This window comes from Mesoplodon mirus (genome assembly GCF_964341445.2).
Source record: "Mesoplodon mirus genome assembly, chromosome: 7".
Taxonomy (NCBI): domain Eukaryota; kingdom Metazoa; phylum Chordata; class Mammalia; order Artiodactyla; family Ziphiidae; genus Mesoplodon; species Mesoplodon mirus.
The window spans coordinates 7,865,942-7,881,191 of record NC_138983.1 but is presented as its reverse complement, the minus strand read 5'-3'; the positions used below and the strand labels follow the sequence as shown (position 1 = coordinate 7,881,191).

The 15,250-nt window shown below is 55.3% G+C and overlaps 1 protein-coding gene across 8 annotated transcripts in view; it reads right to left on the bottom strand.

Annotated features, from left to right (window-relative positions):
• The window catches only part of NRXN2 (neurexin 2), a gene marked incomplete at its 5' end in the record, with an annotated part of 100,058 nt that extends 85,827 nt beyond the window's left edge, over positions 1–14,231 (bottom strand). For all 8 annotated transcript variants that reach the window (XM_082628141.1, XM_082628150.1, XM_082628148.1 and 5 more), the window contains 2 exons: positions 1,918–1,935; positions 13,508–14,231. In XM_082628141.1, coding sequence (XP_082484267.1) covers positions 1,918–1,935; positions 13,508–14,231 — 742 coding nt within the window. The remainder of the gene's footprint in view (positions 1–1,917; positions 1,936–13,507) is intronic.
• Positions 14,232–15,250: the final 1,019 nt, after the last annotated feature.

Sequence of the window (15,250 nt, the reverse complement as noted above, 5' to 3'; positions counted from 1 at the left end):
ACCAGCAGGCCACCATGGCGCCCCCAAGAGATGGCTAAGTGGTCTCATTCCCCACTTGTCCCCAAAGCCCAGCTTCCCATCTTGTCCCTCTGTTCTACGATTCTACTTGTTTGGAGAAGACCTGTGTCCTTGTTCCTCCCCACAGCAGCCCTCCGGTTTCTTCTCCTGGGCTGGCCTTTTCCCCCTCCCCATTTCTCCCCTTTCTGCCCCGCCCTCCACTGTGTCCTTCCTCTTCCCGCCTCTACTTACCCCCTCTCCTTCCTCTTGTCTGTCTGCCCCCTGTTCCCTCCCCCCGAGCCCCTTTCCTCCACCCTTTTCCCCTCTCTTTCTCCTCCATCTCTCCCTTTGTTCCGGAGGAGACATGACATCAAGAGCAAGTAAAAGTCACATCAGCACTAAATCTTATCTCCAGCCCTCAGAAGGCTGCGTCCACACAGACACGCAGACTCTCACACACGCACAGAGGTAAACACTGACGCACGGAGAGGCAGACACAGACAGGACAGATGCAGACACAGATGCAGACGCTCCTACAGAGGCACACAGAGATGTGGGCCATGCCACAGAAGACACGGTGCTGGAGGGGCACACACCTCCACACACACTCAGACACATGTACACAGGCATACGTGTACAGACGTGCACAAAGACACCCAGACACAACAGAGCAGCAGAGCTGCGTGAACAGTGTGCATGCAGATTCACACACACACACACACACACACACACACACACACACACACGGGTGCCTGCCCAGAGGGATCGGGAGACCTGAGGACACCCAAGGAGAAGGGACATTAGAGAGAGAGACAAGCCAAACCATGGACACCCCCAGGGAAAGTGGATTCCAGCCCCTTCTTTCCTTCTCCGGACTCCTGCATCCAGGGCAGGGCCAGGCCCGGGGAGCTCCCAGCCTGGGGCTGAGCACATGCTTCCCACACCCGCTATTCCAAGAAGAAAGTGTGGGGCAGGTTTGGTGACTGGGGTCCTATCTCCCTCCCAGCCCACTGCGTGCCCGCCCTGTGCGGGCCACATGAGCTCCCCTGCAGCCCAGCTGTCAAGCCTGGACCATTCAGCCCCGTCTTCCCTCCCTGACGTGGTCCACCTCGAAGAAGGAAAAGAAACAGGGAAAAGCACGGTGAGAGAAGGTTCAGACAGGAACACAGAGAGAGCCTGGGGAAGGACGGAAACAAAGAGAGAGGTCCAGGGACAGAACCCTGGAGAAAAGGAGAGGCAAAGACAAAAACCAGAAAGAGAGAGAAGGCAAATGAAGCACAAGACAGGGAAAGAATGGACAGAGAGACCCCGAAGTGAGGCACGTTCCCCGCCCTTCCCCGGGCCTGGGCTGAAGGAAGAAGCAGACGACCCCTACCTACCTAGGCCAGCCCGTGGGACAGGGGACAGGGGACTACAAGTGTGTCAAAGAGGAGAAGCTGCCACCCAGCCCACATCCCCTGACCCAGGGACCCGACCCCCCCCGCCTCTGCCTGCACTCTTCAGACCCCGGAGCGGATTCCACCCAAGCACCAACCCCGACCACACCCCATCCCTTGGCAGCATGGCCTTTCTAAGCTTCCTCAGCTGGGCTGGGCAAAAACACATCTCCTCGATCATTTCTGGACACTTCTGAAGGCTCCAGCCCCATCCCTCCAGCTCCACCCCCAGTCTGGTCTCCTCCCAGGAAAGAAGAAAGGCCAGTGGGCAGATGTGCTGAAGACAGGCAATGCAGGGACGGCCTCTACCAGGCAGTTCTCCCCAGCAAACCAGAAAGAGGGACCAGGTGAGAGGTGGGCCAAGGCAGCCAAGAGGACATCCAGACATCCTTCCCCGGGGGCCCCACACATGGGCGGGGGAGGGAACCACCAGGCCCCCCTGGCAATTGATCTGCCACCCCAGCGACCGAGAGGTACCACTCACCTTCCATGGGATGCTCCTCTACAGGCCGGCAAGGTTCAGGAAGCGGAATGCAGAAAGAGAGAAACAAAGGAGGACAGTTAGCGAGGGTACCAAGGACAGGGCTCCGGGGGGAGTGATGGAAGGTGGGCCCAAGGTCCCCTAGCACCCCCAGGCCCGGACCCAAGTCACCCAACCAGGAAGGCCCTGCGGGGATGAGACAGAGACCAAGCTGTTCCCTGAGTCAGAGCCTCACACACAGGGTCACACAGTCCAAGGGGACATGAGCCTCGAGTTACACTTCAGGAAACTGAGGCCCAGGACAGGGAGGTAACCGCTCAAGGTCACATGGGAAATCAGAGGCAGAGCCAGGAGCAGCAGTCAGGCGCCCAGACTCCCCCAGCACGCTCCCCCCACCCCCGCACTCCATCGCATCTCAGAGACAGATGGGGACACGCTCACGCCGGGCTCACCCTCAGTGACACACTGACACACATAGGCACTTAATGATGCAGAGACATGCATAATCTCTCACACGACTCACACCTGAAGCCTTGCACACTCGGGCCCAAGCACTCCCCACCGCCACGCTGTCGGGGGAGAAAAGTCAGCGTACTCAGAAAACACAGCTTCTGCCTCAGAGTGCCGTGTGACTCCCATCCCAGTCGCCCAGTCTCTCTGAGCCCCCATTACTTCCTCTGCAAAAATGAGACGGGTGGACTAGAGCTCCTCTAAGGACCCTTCTGGCTCTGGTTCTGTGATTCTGGGATAAATGCCTTCTCAACAGCTGGGTGTGGCAAAGGGTCCCCAGGCCAGACGGGCCACTTCAGGGGGCCAGACTGGGCCCATCCCTCTGTCGTGCCACAGCCTTTGGGCAGTCAGCCCTCACCTCTCAGGGGCCTGCCTGGGCCTGTCCCTGGGGCTCACCAAAGAGATCAAGAAAGAAGGAAGGAAGGTAGGAGAGAGGGTTCCTTCAACTAAGCTCAAGCAGGCTGGGCTCCGGCCTGCTCTATAAGAGGGCCAAGAAGGCCCCTCTGCAAACATTTCTGACCTGCCCACCTACGGGGAGCCTTTAGAGGAGGCAACAGGGGGAAAAGGAACAGCACAACCTACAAACAAACAGACCCATTGGGCAAACACACACGCACGCAAGCACACGTATGTGGACCCAGGATACACACGTGTACACACAAACAGCTCTTCAGGACACACTCATGCCCGTGTGCACACACCATCTCCTACCTCCAGCCTCACTTTGTGTTCTCTTCTCATCCGCTCTTAGGGGGTTAGCTAAACTCCAGAAACACACACTGTCATTTGTCACACCTTATAGCACGCCCACAATACACACACAGAGGCTGAATGCAGAATCAATACGCACGCTGTGACCTAATACGTAATATGAGACGCACACACTACACGACCCCACACTCCCTCCAGGGGCTGGAGACACACCCCCCAGGGGGAACACAGCCCCCTTTTGCTATCTATCCATCTATCGGTCTCCTGTTTTCTAAACCTACACACACAAGCCTTTACATATCCACGTGTGTTACAAACACACTTCTATACAACACAGAGCTTCTTTTACCTGACAGCTGCATCCCCCAAAAGCCATGTATACAAGGATTTCCTTAAATAAACTGAATCACGTGACATTTATGGTGGGGAGGGGAGCTGGCTAGGAAGGGACCCTCAGGAAAACCCTTGGGCTCCCGAGAGCAGCCCTGTGTCCGGATCTCTTTGTCGCAGTGTGCTGGGGCCCTGGTCGGTCAGCACACTCATCTCTCCAGCTCCTGCACAAACAAGGAGGCACATCACCCGACATGGCGCGGATTTCAAACCCTATTCCCACCTGCCACAAATGTGGGTCGTGCTATGCTCAGGAAGGTCAGACGACCAAGTACAGCCTGCTGCCTGCGTGAGTCTCCCCTCTCCTGGCTTCGCAGAGGGGCCCCTGGGGACTCACTGGCCTCTCTTTTTCGGCTGCCTTTCGCTTTCTGCTGATTCATCTGTGCCCCTCACCTGCCATCACGGGCCCCTCCAGGCTCAGCCCCGGGCCCTCCACACTCCTCTCTCTTCTCCCGCACTCCTCCATGAGAGTGCACTTTCGTGGCTAAGGGACCCCCAAACCTGTATTTTCATCCCCGGCCTCTTCCCTGGGGGCCAGTCCTGCATCCCCAGCCGTGCGCTCTGCAATCACTCAGCTCCTGACACCCAGTCCACCACTAAAGCCGCATTTGACATCTCCACCCGCTGCAACAAAACTCCCGTTTCCCTGCCTTCAGCAAAGGCACTGCTTTCAACCAGTGCTTCTTGAACACCCAGCATGTGCCCCACACTCTGTCAGGCTCCAGAGAGGCCAAGAGTTAGCCACTTGCCAGACACCGTACAGACCCTCAATGTGCGTTGTCCGCATCAGCTCCCCAGCAGCCCTCACAAGCTTGGTGTGTTACCTACCTCCTTTGCAAAGAAAAGGACACTTGCCCAGGAGCGCAAAATCACCTCTGCCTTTGTCCACTGTGCTCCTAGGTTATCAGAGCCCCCACGCTCACCCCTGACCCCCGGTTTCCTTCATTAGCCTCCTGCTGTTTGGTCCCCCGGCCCATGCCCAGCCTCGCTCTTGGGCACATGTACCAGATACACCTGACAAGTACTGCCATGATCAACACACATGCACATGCACACACACGGTCAGAACTTTTCAGTAGCTTGGGTACAAACCTCTCTTCTGTGCTCCTGATCTGCCTTCAGAGAAGCTTGACCTGAGCGTCTCACGGGCTGAATGTCCTCATGTGCAAGATGGACCTCAAAACCCTCGCCCCTGTAAGCCCGTTCCTCCTGCCTGCACTCCCGGATCAGGTCAGACACCCAGAAATCAGCCTTGCTCTTTTTTTTTCACACCAATCACCAGGTCCTATCAGTTCCAACTTGTAAAACTCTAAAAGCTCGACTCGACTCCTAGAAACACTTTTCATCCCTCCATCACCATCAGCAAAGCCCCAAGGCCAGACCCTCATCAGGTCCTCTCCTCGGAACATTAATAAGCCTCTTAAAGGATCTCCCCCTACAGCCAGTCTTCTTATCCTGCAAGTCACAGTCCAAGCACCACCAAAGTGGTCCAACTGAGTCACAATCCTGCTTAGAACTCTTCAAGGCTTCCCAGGGCCTACAGGATCAAGTCCAATCTTCTCAGGAAAGTCCCTTTGGGTTTGACCATGCCTCCCTCCAACCTCCTTTCCTGCGACAGTCCGGGCTTCAGTCACACCCAATTTCTCCCCCTTTCCCTAATACGCCGCGTCTCTGCACATACTATTCCCTCGGCTTGAAACACCCTTCTCCATCCTCATTCCTCTCACCCTCAGCTGCCTGAGAAAGTGGACTCCTGCTTTCAGACCAAGTCAGTATACACTGGTCTGTGTTCTGAACTGACCTCCTAGCCATCCTTCTTTTGTGCCAGTTCTCGATATGTAGCTCGGGTTGTTATTTCACTTATCGCATCTCTATTGCGATTGTGTTTCCACGTCTGCTTCCTGGCTGGACTGTGAGATCTCCAAGAGGAAGGACAACGTCTCATTCATCTCTCTATATCCAGCTGCTTACACAGTTCCTGGCTCAGAAAAAGGCATGCCTGTGTTTGTTGAATGAATAAAAAATAAGAAGTGAACACTTCTCACTTACCCAGCACTTCAAATGTGCCTGGCTCTTTCCGTGCCTCGTTTCCGTGCTACCTCATCAACAGATACTACTATTACTCCCTTGTAAAGACGGGGAAATCAAGGCTCAGAAAGTGGAAGAAACTTACCCAAGGTCACACTGGTGGTGACGGACAGAGTCAAAATCTGAACCAAATCTGTCTGGCTTTAAAAGTTTCAATGGGCTGCATTCTTTTTTTTTTTTTTTTGCGGTACGCAGGCCTCTCACTGTTGCGGCCTCTCCCGTTGCGGAGCACAGGCTCCGGACACGCAGGCTCAGCGGCCATGGCTCACGGGCCCAGCCGCTCCGCGGCATGTGGGATCTTCCCGGACCGGGGCACGAACCCGTGTCCCCTGCATCGGCAGGCGGACTCTCAACCACTGCGCCACCAGGGAAGCCCTCGATGGGCTGCATTCTTGGCCTGAAGTTCAGGACTTCTAGAAGCTGGCTTTAATCTACAGTTCTGATTTTATTTCCCATAAAGCACAACCACCTTGGTCTGATACACTCGACTCACACCCTCTGGACTCCTCATTTAGACCATTTTCCTGGCGGGGAAACCCTGGTCTTTCCTTTACCTCCACAAATCTCACTCAGTCATCCTTCAAGATCTATAGCCGAGTCCCACCTCCTCCTTGAAGCCTTCTCTGACCACAAGGGTTAATAATAATAGTAGCATTTATTGATCACTTAGAATAGTGCCTGGCACATTGTAAAGGATTCCCATGTATTAACTCATTTAGTCCTACAACAACACATGACCTCCATTTTACAGAGTAGGACATTGAAGAACAATGCAATTCAGCAAACTGTCCAAGTTCACACAGCTAGCAAGTAGCAAAGCCGGGATTAAACCCGTCAGCCCATGCTCTTAACCCTTCTGCCACAGGAGGCTTTCCTTGGGAGCATCTATCTCATCTCTGGGATCTACAGCAGTCGCTCTCTGCACAGCTCTCTCTCGAGCTGTCCATCCCATTCTGCCTAGAGCCGTTTCCAACAGCAGCAACTGTCAGGACCACAGGTATGAGATGTTAGAGCTGACAGAGTGAGTCCACATATGTGACTTGATTTACTCAACTTTCATACACACAGGTCTTGAGTGCCTCCCCCGAGGGCATAAATGGCATTGTCTTGGCCATCATGAACAGGGGATTCCAGCAGATTCATTATCAAGGACAGGGATGAAGACCAGAACCAAAGAAACAGTTCTGAGCAGCCAAAACTGACATGATAACAGTTATGCATTAAAAAACTGTTATTTTGGGGGCTTCCCTGGTGGCACAGTGGTTGAGAGTCCGCCTGCCGATGCAGGGGACACGGGTTCGTGCCCCGGTCCGGGAAGATCCCACATGCCGCGGAGCGGCTGGGCCCGTGAGCCATGGCCGCTGGGCCTGCGCGTCCGGAGCCTGTGCTCCGCAACGGGAGAGGCCACAACAGTGAGAGGCCCACGTACTGCAAAAAAAAAAAAAAAAAAAAAACACTTATTTTCTCATAGGAGAGCCTCTCAGACCCAATCCAGAATCCACTCCCTCTTAGCAACATACAATTCTAACATGCTGGGAATGCTGATTTCCCAAGTTCACAAATAGAGAGAGAGAGAGAGAGGGATATGGATTGTTACCTGACAACTCCTCCTCAGGGCAGAGGTGGAAAAACTAGAAAAAGCTAACATAAGAACTCAAAAGTCAGGCATCATTTCAGCCAGGGACAAACCTCAACAAAGGAACCACTGTGTGACAGTCCGGTGCAATACCTGAGGGGAATAGCGACATCCTGAGTCACCCAGAAAAGGTTAAATCACATTCCAAATATGCTTAGGGAGGCAGAGAGGTGTGCAACATAGTTTTAAAAGATTTCCATCTGAAATGTTGTAAATGCTAGTGAGCTGTGTATTTTAATGGGATAATGCCCCCACTTTCCAGGGTGAGTTCCTCCCCACGGGCTCCGGAAGCCTGTGAGTTTCCTGATCGATTTCCACTGCCCTCTCTCACTGCTGGGAGGACAAATACAGGAACACCCTCATCACACAGTGGCTGAAAGGAGAAGCTGTGGCCCAAGGAATCTGGGGTGGTTGCTGGTTTCTAATGAAACGCTGTCCCTAGGCACCTCCAGTAAGCCAAATGCAGGTCATCCACGGACACAGCTGACTGACTGACTCTCCTTTTCGGAGGCAGCATGGAGAAGGTGGGGGGCCCCGGAGTCAGCTCGGTTCAGATCCCAGCTCTTACATCTCACGGGGTGGTCATGCCTTCAAGGCACCCAGCAAATGCCCACTAGCTGTGAGGCCCCGCTCTCTCCTCCCTTGACTGTGTATCCGATTTACTTTTTGTTCTAACTGCTCCTTCCCTGAGTCTGCAGCCACTCCTCTCCCTCCTCCTCCCAAATGAGCCCCCCTGAAGTCTCTTCACCTTCTCCTTGGCCACTTCATCTGACCCCAAAGCTTCAAATACTCTCTCTCCACACACGTGGCTCCCAGGTCTCTACCTGCAGCCCCATCTTCAACTCAAAGCTCTGGTCTCACACTTCCAACTGTCTGGATTCCTCTGTCCAGGAACACCAAGACAGGTGCATGACCTGTGGCTCAAACCTGCCCCCCCCCCAACTTCTCCCTCCCCGCAACTCCCACCGCCATCCTTCCGAGCAAGCAAACCTGAAACCTCATCACCTCTGCCCCTCCACGTGCGAAAGGCAGAGTCCTACAGCTTCAGTCTCAGCAACAGCTCTCAGCCACTGTCGCTGCTACCGCTACCACTGCCGCCGCCACCATTCCTTGCCAGTCCCCAAGACAGCCGAGGGCCAGGGCCCCAATATCCCTTTCCTGAACCATCTCCCACTGATCCTCCACCGCATGACTCTGCCCTCCATATTCCATTCTACCCTTCACTCCCAGCTTCCAAAACACAGTGCTTCTTACTCACGTGCCTGCTCAAAATTCTTTTGCGGCTCCATTTACCAATACTCTATACACAGCATCCAATAAATGTTAGGTGAATGATTTAAGTCAAAATTCCAAGACCTGAGGAATTCTCTGGTGGTCCACTGGTTATAACTCAGTGCTTTCACTGCCAGGGGCCCAGGTTCGATCCCCAGTTGAGGAACTAAGATCCCACGAGCCTCACGGCACGCCCCCAAAAAAAGAAAAACTCCAAGACCTGGCCTCATCCTGCTTCTCCTGCTATAGATTCCACTGTTTTCCCTGTACTCCTTGGTGCCCCTCTAAGGACATGATGTACACTTCCCCCTTCCACGCCTTTGTCCTCACTAGTTCCATTGCGTAGTGTAACCTCCCCACGCCAAGTTTACTGATCAACATTCAAGGCCAGTCTTAAATAGTATGCCTTTTGTTATTAACCCCCGACTTGTAAATTCACCCCGTCTTCAAAACCCCAAGAGCACTCTGCTTATAATGACAACTACCATTTACACCACTAATTATGTACCAGACACTCATTTCATTCCCAAAACAAACCTGTGAGATAAGCATGCTTATCCCCATTTTACAGGTCAGGAAAAATTAGTCTGAAGGTTAGTACTCATCTGACTCACAGGCTGAGTGAGTAGAGAAATCAGATTTAAACTCAGATCTGAGCCTCAGAAGACTATGCTTTAATCACTAAGCGACACTGCCTCACTGCATCTCTTTGCATCTCACTGCATATGCCATGCTGTTCTTTTGTTATTATTTATTGAGCACCTTCTATGTGCTGGGAACTATTCTAAGCACTTTATATGAATTAGCCAATTTAATTTCCAAAACAACTCTGTAACGTAGGTACTATTACTGTCCCCATTTTACAGATAAGGAAACCAGGGCAGAGAGGGCTTAAGTCCAAGGTCACTGCCCAGACAGCCAGACTACAGCATCTGTGCTCTTAACCACACCCTGGACTGCTTTTTTATCTGCTTCCCCAATTAATCAGGCAACTCCCTGAGCAGTGTCTTCTTCATGTCTGACTCACCTTCAGCCCCCAACACAAGGCTTATCACCAAGGAGGACTTGACAACAATCTGTTGAATTAAATTGCCAACAAACCTACAAAATATGAGACCCATGCGTCTATCTCCCTGCCAACACACGCATTACCACTGATTTCATTTCTCCCCCAAGCGAGGTACGCACCTGACATTCCATCGTATACATCTACATCCCCACTCCACTCGAGGTATTCCACACACACCTGTACACTCTTCTTCCTTGATCACTTTTCAGCCCTTTCTCCCCACACATGAGTGACATGAGGCGGAGTTCACATGTAAACCAATGCAAAATCCCAGTCTACTTGATCCCCACTTTGGCAGACAATCAGCAGCAGTACACACACTCAGTGACTCATACTTAGCTCTGTCTTCAGTCACCTGTGGCCAGAGCCCCAGAGAAAAGAAACAGATTTCCTAGCACGGAGGTTCTCAGTCAGCGGGTAGGCCCAGACCCAGGAAGGCATTGGCAGGGCAGGGTCGGGGGTCGGGGGGCGTGGTCCAAAGGATCCACAAATCCATATGCACGCCAAATATCTGAAGGCAGATTGGCATGTCTTGCATATAAAGCTAGAACTATTTTTCCTAATGTATATTTGATTAACCACAATGGCAAATATAACATCAAAGCCATCTAAAAGCTTTCCTGAATTCATAGTAGCCTTGAGTCATGTTTTCACAATAAACAGATATAAAAATAACTACTATTTGGAAGGGGTACTGTGAATTACTGACTTTCAAAAATGTCCCCAATCTCAGGGCTTCCCTGGTGGCGCAGTGGTTGGGAGTCCGCCTGCCGATGCAGGGGACACGGGTTTGTGCCCCGGTCCGGGAAGATCCCACATGCCGCGAGCGGCGGGGCCCGTGAGCCATGACCACTGAGCCTGCGCGTCCGGAGCCTGTGCTCCGCAACGGGAGAGACCACAGCAGTGAGAGGCCCGCGTACCACAAAAAAAAAAAAAAAAAAAAAAAAAAAAATTCTTCCAACCCTAACCCCAACACCCAAGGGTGGAAGCTCATTCCTGTCCTCCCTGGCTGGATGGGAATGTACTAGACGAAGTGTAATGAGCACAGGATATTACAAAAGCTGCCCAGGAAATAAGGAACAAATATAAGGGGAGGGAATGAGGTCATGGGTGGGGAGGAGAATCAGTAGAGTTGTCACTGTGCCTGTCATCGCCAGATGTAATCAGTGTTTATCAGTGTTTATAACCACCATGGCCACCTACAACATATATCTGAAAATACACACATACATCGTTTCCTATACACATACAGCCTTACCCCAAGCCTTTATTCTATCAAATACTTGTTAATATCTCTTCAGTCATTCCACAGATCTTTATCAAACACCCACAAAGTGCCAGGTACTACATTAGGTGCAGGGAACTCAGATATGAATATCCCTCCCTTTTTATCATAGACAAAGCACAACTCCTTCCACAGATGTCACACACACACACACACACACACACACAGTGGGTCAGATACGCAACTGCCTCTCACAGCTCCAACACAGCTGCCACAAACATTCAACTGATACACATCGAGCACATATACACATGATACAACCATCCCTGTCACGCACAGGGACCCAAACACATCTCAGACACAAAACCACACAATGTGCGCCCAGGAGCACACATCTTGTATGGCTTACTGGGAGCCTCTGGCCGATGAATCCTTTCAGGGAATTAATACAAAGGCTCTGGTAGACCAGGGGGGCTCTGGTTGACCCGGGGGCCTCTGGCTGCATTTTTCATACACCCAGGCCAATTCTGCCACAGTGAGACCATGGACCAGTAGCCTCTCTGTAGCTCAAATTTCCCTTCCATCAAGTTAGGAGGGTGGTTCATCCTGTTTTCTTAGGAAGGCTTGGAGGGGAGGGGTCATAGGGACCAGAGAATCAAGTTAAAGGTCATGAAAGATTCCTCATAAAGTCCGGGTGTCTTACTGAGGTCTCACATGAAAATGCACGCACGTGGATACCTACACAAGCACCCGCACCCTTACACTTGTGTACTACTCACTCTACTAGGCACAGGACTTCTATTTGCAAACACTACTTTTCAAACAGACCATTCACACGTAACATACACACTGCCAGACTCACGCACCACTGTGTGCAAGCAAACACGCACAGACACACAATTTCACAGTTTAGGGAGCACCTGCACTCCTTGGAGAAAAGGTGAGAAGGTGTCAGATTAACTTAATACACATAGTTCCTGAAGATACATCACCGAACCCTGTACAAACAACTCCCAAGAGCCATCCAAAACCTTCATTATATATTTCTCTACCACAACTGCAGATACATAATCAAAACACAGACTTCCCAAGCCCAGAGCCACACCTGCAGATGTGGCCCCTCCCATGGCTGTAGGCAGGTCCCAGCCAGTAGGACACCATCCCCAAAGCAGTCCAAGGGCCGTGCTGGTCTGTGGGCACACACACTCCTCAAAGACCCTACCTCTTGAGGGCAGACACACACGCAACTGCTAAGTACTCCAGCTTCTAGAGGTGCCGGGGGAGCAGAACGCTCCATCTGTCTGCACACATCTGCTAGAAAACGGCTGCCACAGACCAGGAGATGCACGTGCCCCGTCCCCAAACTGATGGGGAACCTCTCCCCGACTCCCCAGCCAGACCAAAGTACAACAGGGGCCTCGAAATCCCTCCTTCCCCCACCCCCTCTAAAATCACAGCCCACCCCAGGCCTGGCGCCACCCTCGACCTTGTCCCCTCACTTCGCCCACTGCAGCCTCCTGCAGCCCGGGAGCCTGCGGAACCTCTCCCTCCCTTAACCTCCTTTTCAAGTCCCAATTCCACATCCAATTCCATATTCCAGAGTCCTCACCACCCCTCTCCAGCCCTCCAGTCACCCTTCCACACCCCACGCTCGCAAGGGCTCCAGTGTTTTAAACAGAGGCCTCCACTTCCAGTTTCTCACCCGGGAGAGACGACCAGCCATTTTTTTTGCCCGTCAACAAAACCAGCAACTCTAGTCACGAGCCTGAGAGGCCTCAGCCACCCTGTCACTCGGGCTTCCTTCACTCTCAAAACACTCGGTTCCCGCCCTCCTGGCGCGTGCGGTCACCCTGGCGAACCCCACTCGCCCTCATCCGCCCTCGCACGCGCCGCCCTGGCCTTCTCGCCGCGCCCACCGCCCTCCATCCGGGGCCCTCATCCTCTGGTCCAGTGCCGGCCTCCCAGACAGTACTTCCCACCCAGGCGCTGACTCTCAGACTGCGACCCCGCCCTCCTGGGCCGACCACGCGCCCGCCTCCTAGGCCCCGCCCACACCGACCCCACCCACGGCCCACGCAGGCCCCGCCCACCCCGTGCTGACCCTCTCCTTCACAGCCCTACACAGCTCCCAGCGGTACAAGCCCCACACACCGTCTTCAGGACTCCTTCACAGGACTCCCACCGTCCCCGCCCATAAGGCCCCACCCACTGCATCACATAGGCCCCGCCCACACAGATCACATCCACCAGCCCTCACGGGCGCCTCACAGTCAGTCACCCACCCGATCCACACGCCCTCAAGGGCCGGCCCTCACCCTCTCGCTAGTTGGACCTGACTACACAGCCCTACCCACAGGTCGCCACAGGACCTTCACTAGGGGACAGGGAGAGGGGCACTGGATGGGCTCACGAGGCCGCGCCCACACTGGCCGCGCCCACAAGGGACCCGCGGGCCGGCCACGCCCACGCCAAACCTCAGCACCCCTCAGCTCCTGCAGCTCACTGGCTGACCGTGCGCGCCCTCTCTTCGGGACAGGCGTCCTCACACGCCCCTCCCAACTCGCGTGCTGGTACACACTCACTCGCCCCCGTGCCTGAGCCCGCGGGCCGCAGGCGCCCCTACAGGCCCAGACAACTCTCCCGCCCCTCACTCCGCGCCCAGGCACCTAGCTGCGGCTCCCCCCAGGCTCACCTTCGCTGCAGAACTTGCCGCCGAAGCCCGTGTGGCTGCAGTCGCAGCCCACCTCGCCGGGAGCCAGCACGGTGCAGAGGCCGCCGTTGGCACAGGGGTTGCGCGCTGGCGCGCACAGCGGGTCGGCTGCGGCGCCGCGCAGGCCCTGGCTGCCCAGCAGCGCGGGGGGCCGCTCGCCCAGCTTCAGGTTGGCCAGGAGGCCGCTGAAGGGTGGCTCGTACTTGACGGTGCTGAGCGTGAGCGCCGAGAGTCGCACGTCGGGTGGGATGCCTCCCACGAACAGGTCGCTGGCCACCTGCATCTCGCGCCGCTTCGAGCGCACCTCGGCGGCGCGGGCCTCGCCGTCCACCGCCAGGGCCGTGCGGCGCGCGTCGCGGGTCAGCAGCACCATGTGCCAGCGGTCGTCGGCCACCAGCGTGTCCAGCTGCAGCGTGGCGGGCTCGGCGCACGAGAGCGTGAAGCGCAGCCGCAGGCGCCCTTCCACCAGCAGCAGCTCCAGGAAGTCGCAGTCGCCGCCGTCGTCCAGGTAGAGCAGCAGCGCGCGAGTAGCGTTGGTGCGCAGGCTGAAGCTGAGCTCGCCGCTGCTCGCCGCTCCGGCCCAGCGCGCGTAGCGCGCCCACTGCCCCGGGCCGCCGCCGAACTCCAGGCCGCCCGCACCCGCCGCCAGCGTCAGCAGCAGCAGCAGCGGCAGCGACGGCGGCCGCCACGGGTTCCCGGGCGCCATGCCTCCGGCGGCCCCGGCCCCGCCCGGCCCCCGGCCCCGCTCAGGCTTCAGAGCCGCGGGCGCATGGGGCGGGGAGGGGGCCGGGCGCCCCCCGCGCCGAGCGGGGCTCCCTCGCCGGCTCACAGTGCCATGGGCCCGGCCGCAGGGCGAGGCGAGCAGAGGCCCAGGTGCCGGCTTCCACGGACTGAGGCGGAGGCGGAGGCGCCCCTCCCCCGCTGCGGGCTCCGACGGAAGATGGGGGAGGGATGCCTGCGGGGAAATGGAGAGGAAAGGGTTAATGAGGGGCTCGGAGGAGGGGAGGTGTCGGTGTCTGGCTCCCCCCTCACACCAGCAAGAGCTCAACTGTTTCCCTTTAGGACTGGAGGAGCCACCTGACCTGGAGAGGGTCTCAAAACAAGAGACACCACCATGACGGGAGTACTGGGGGCTCAACCCTGGGGGTGGGAGATGACACTCGCCTGGGGCATTATTGGTTTAAGATGTAGACAGGTAGGGAGGTAACACCTTCGAGTCCAGTAGGAGCCCAACCCAGATGCCCTCACCCCCGCCTCCCATCAGGACCAGGGCCAGCTCCTGTGGATGAGGCCTAAAGACTCCTTCAGCTGGTGACCACAGCCCCTTCCTCTTTGAGACACCCAACCCCTGTGCGTGGCTCCCACCACCAGCCACGGCTCTCTCATCAGTTCCTGATGCTGGATAATGAAGTTGCTAAATAATTCATTAGGATTAATTAAATGCCAATTTGTCAATGGTATCACTGGATAACCTGGCTGGAAGGGGGCAAGGGAGAGAAACCAGCCAGGACCCAGGCATCCAGACCCCAAGCCCTCTCCATCCATGCAAAGAGACAGGCATCTGATTCCGTGTCTCCACTTGCCCCAAGACCACACTCACCCCTTCCTGGGCCCCAACCCCCTGCTCACCAGCCCAGGTCGTTCCTGAACCTAAATGTCTGTCACCCTCAACCTCCAGCTCCCAGTCTTCAGCCTGAGACCTGCACCCGATACCTGGGTTCTCTT